Source organism: Aptenodytes forsteri, unplaced genomic scaffold, assembly GCF_000699145.1.
Source record: "Aptenodytes forsteri isolate BGI_AS27 unplaced genomic scaffold, ASM69914v1 Scaffold230, whole genome shotgun sequence".
Taxonomy (NCBI): domain Eukaryota; kingdom Metazoa; phylum Chordata; class Aves; order Sphenisciformes; family Spheniscidae; genus Aptenodytes; species Aptenodytes forsteri.
This window is the reverse complement of record NW_008795711.1, coordinates 51,122-51,635: the sequence shown is the minus strand read 5'-3', so window position 1 is coordinate 51,635 and position 514 is coordinate 51,122. Positions and strand designations below refer to the sequence as shown.

Genomic DNA, 514 nt, shown 5'->3' with positions numbered 1-514 from the left:
GGCTGCCCCTGCTGGGGGCTGAGCAGGGCTCTGGGGGCCGATGCGGAGCCCCTCGGGCGGCCCGGCCTGACCCGACCCCCTTTTTGCTCTCCAGAGCCCCCCCTGCCCGGCCCCAGTGAGGGCAGCGCAGGGCAGCCGCTGCGGGACTCCATGCTGAAGCACCCGGACAGCCCTGCTCCCAGCATGTCCCCGGGAGGCCCCGAGTGCACCAGCGACCCGGCCCGGCCCTGGAGACCCTTCCTGGGGGTGGGTCCATGCTGAAGCACCCGGACAGCCCTGCTCCCAGCATGTCCCCGGGAGGCCCCGAGTGCACCAGCGACCCGGCCCGGCCCTGGAGACCCTTCCTGGGGGTGGGTGAGGGCTCTGCCTCACGTGGGCTCGGCTGTGGCAGCCATTGGAGCTTGCCGTCGCGGTGTTGCGCTTTGCCTCCCCGTCACCAGCGCGTGGCTTTGCCTTGCAGCTAGAAGACGCTCACCCATCTCCTCCTGGCCTCAAGGAAGACCAAGGTGTGAGC

At 71.4% G+C, this 514-nt stretch overlaps 1 protein-coding gene across 1 annotated transcript in view; it reads left to right on the top strand.

Moving 5' to 3' along the window:
• HAX1 (HCLS1 associated protein X-1) overlaps positions 1-514 on the top strand; it is a 12,558-nt gene that overhangs the window by 9,628 nt on the left and 2,416 nt on the right. Inside the window, exon 2 of the mRNA XM_009283387.2 lies at positions 95-246. Within this exon, the coding sequence (XP_009281662.1) occupies positions 151-246 (96 nt within the window). The 5' untranslated portion in view covers positions 95-150. The remainder of the gene's footprint in view (positions 1-94; positions 247-514) is intronic.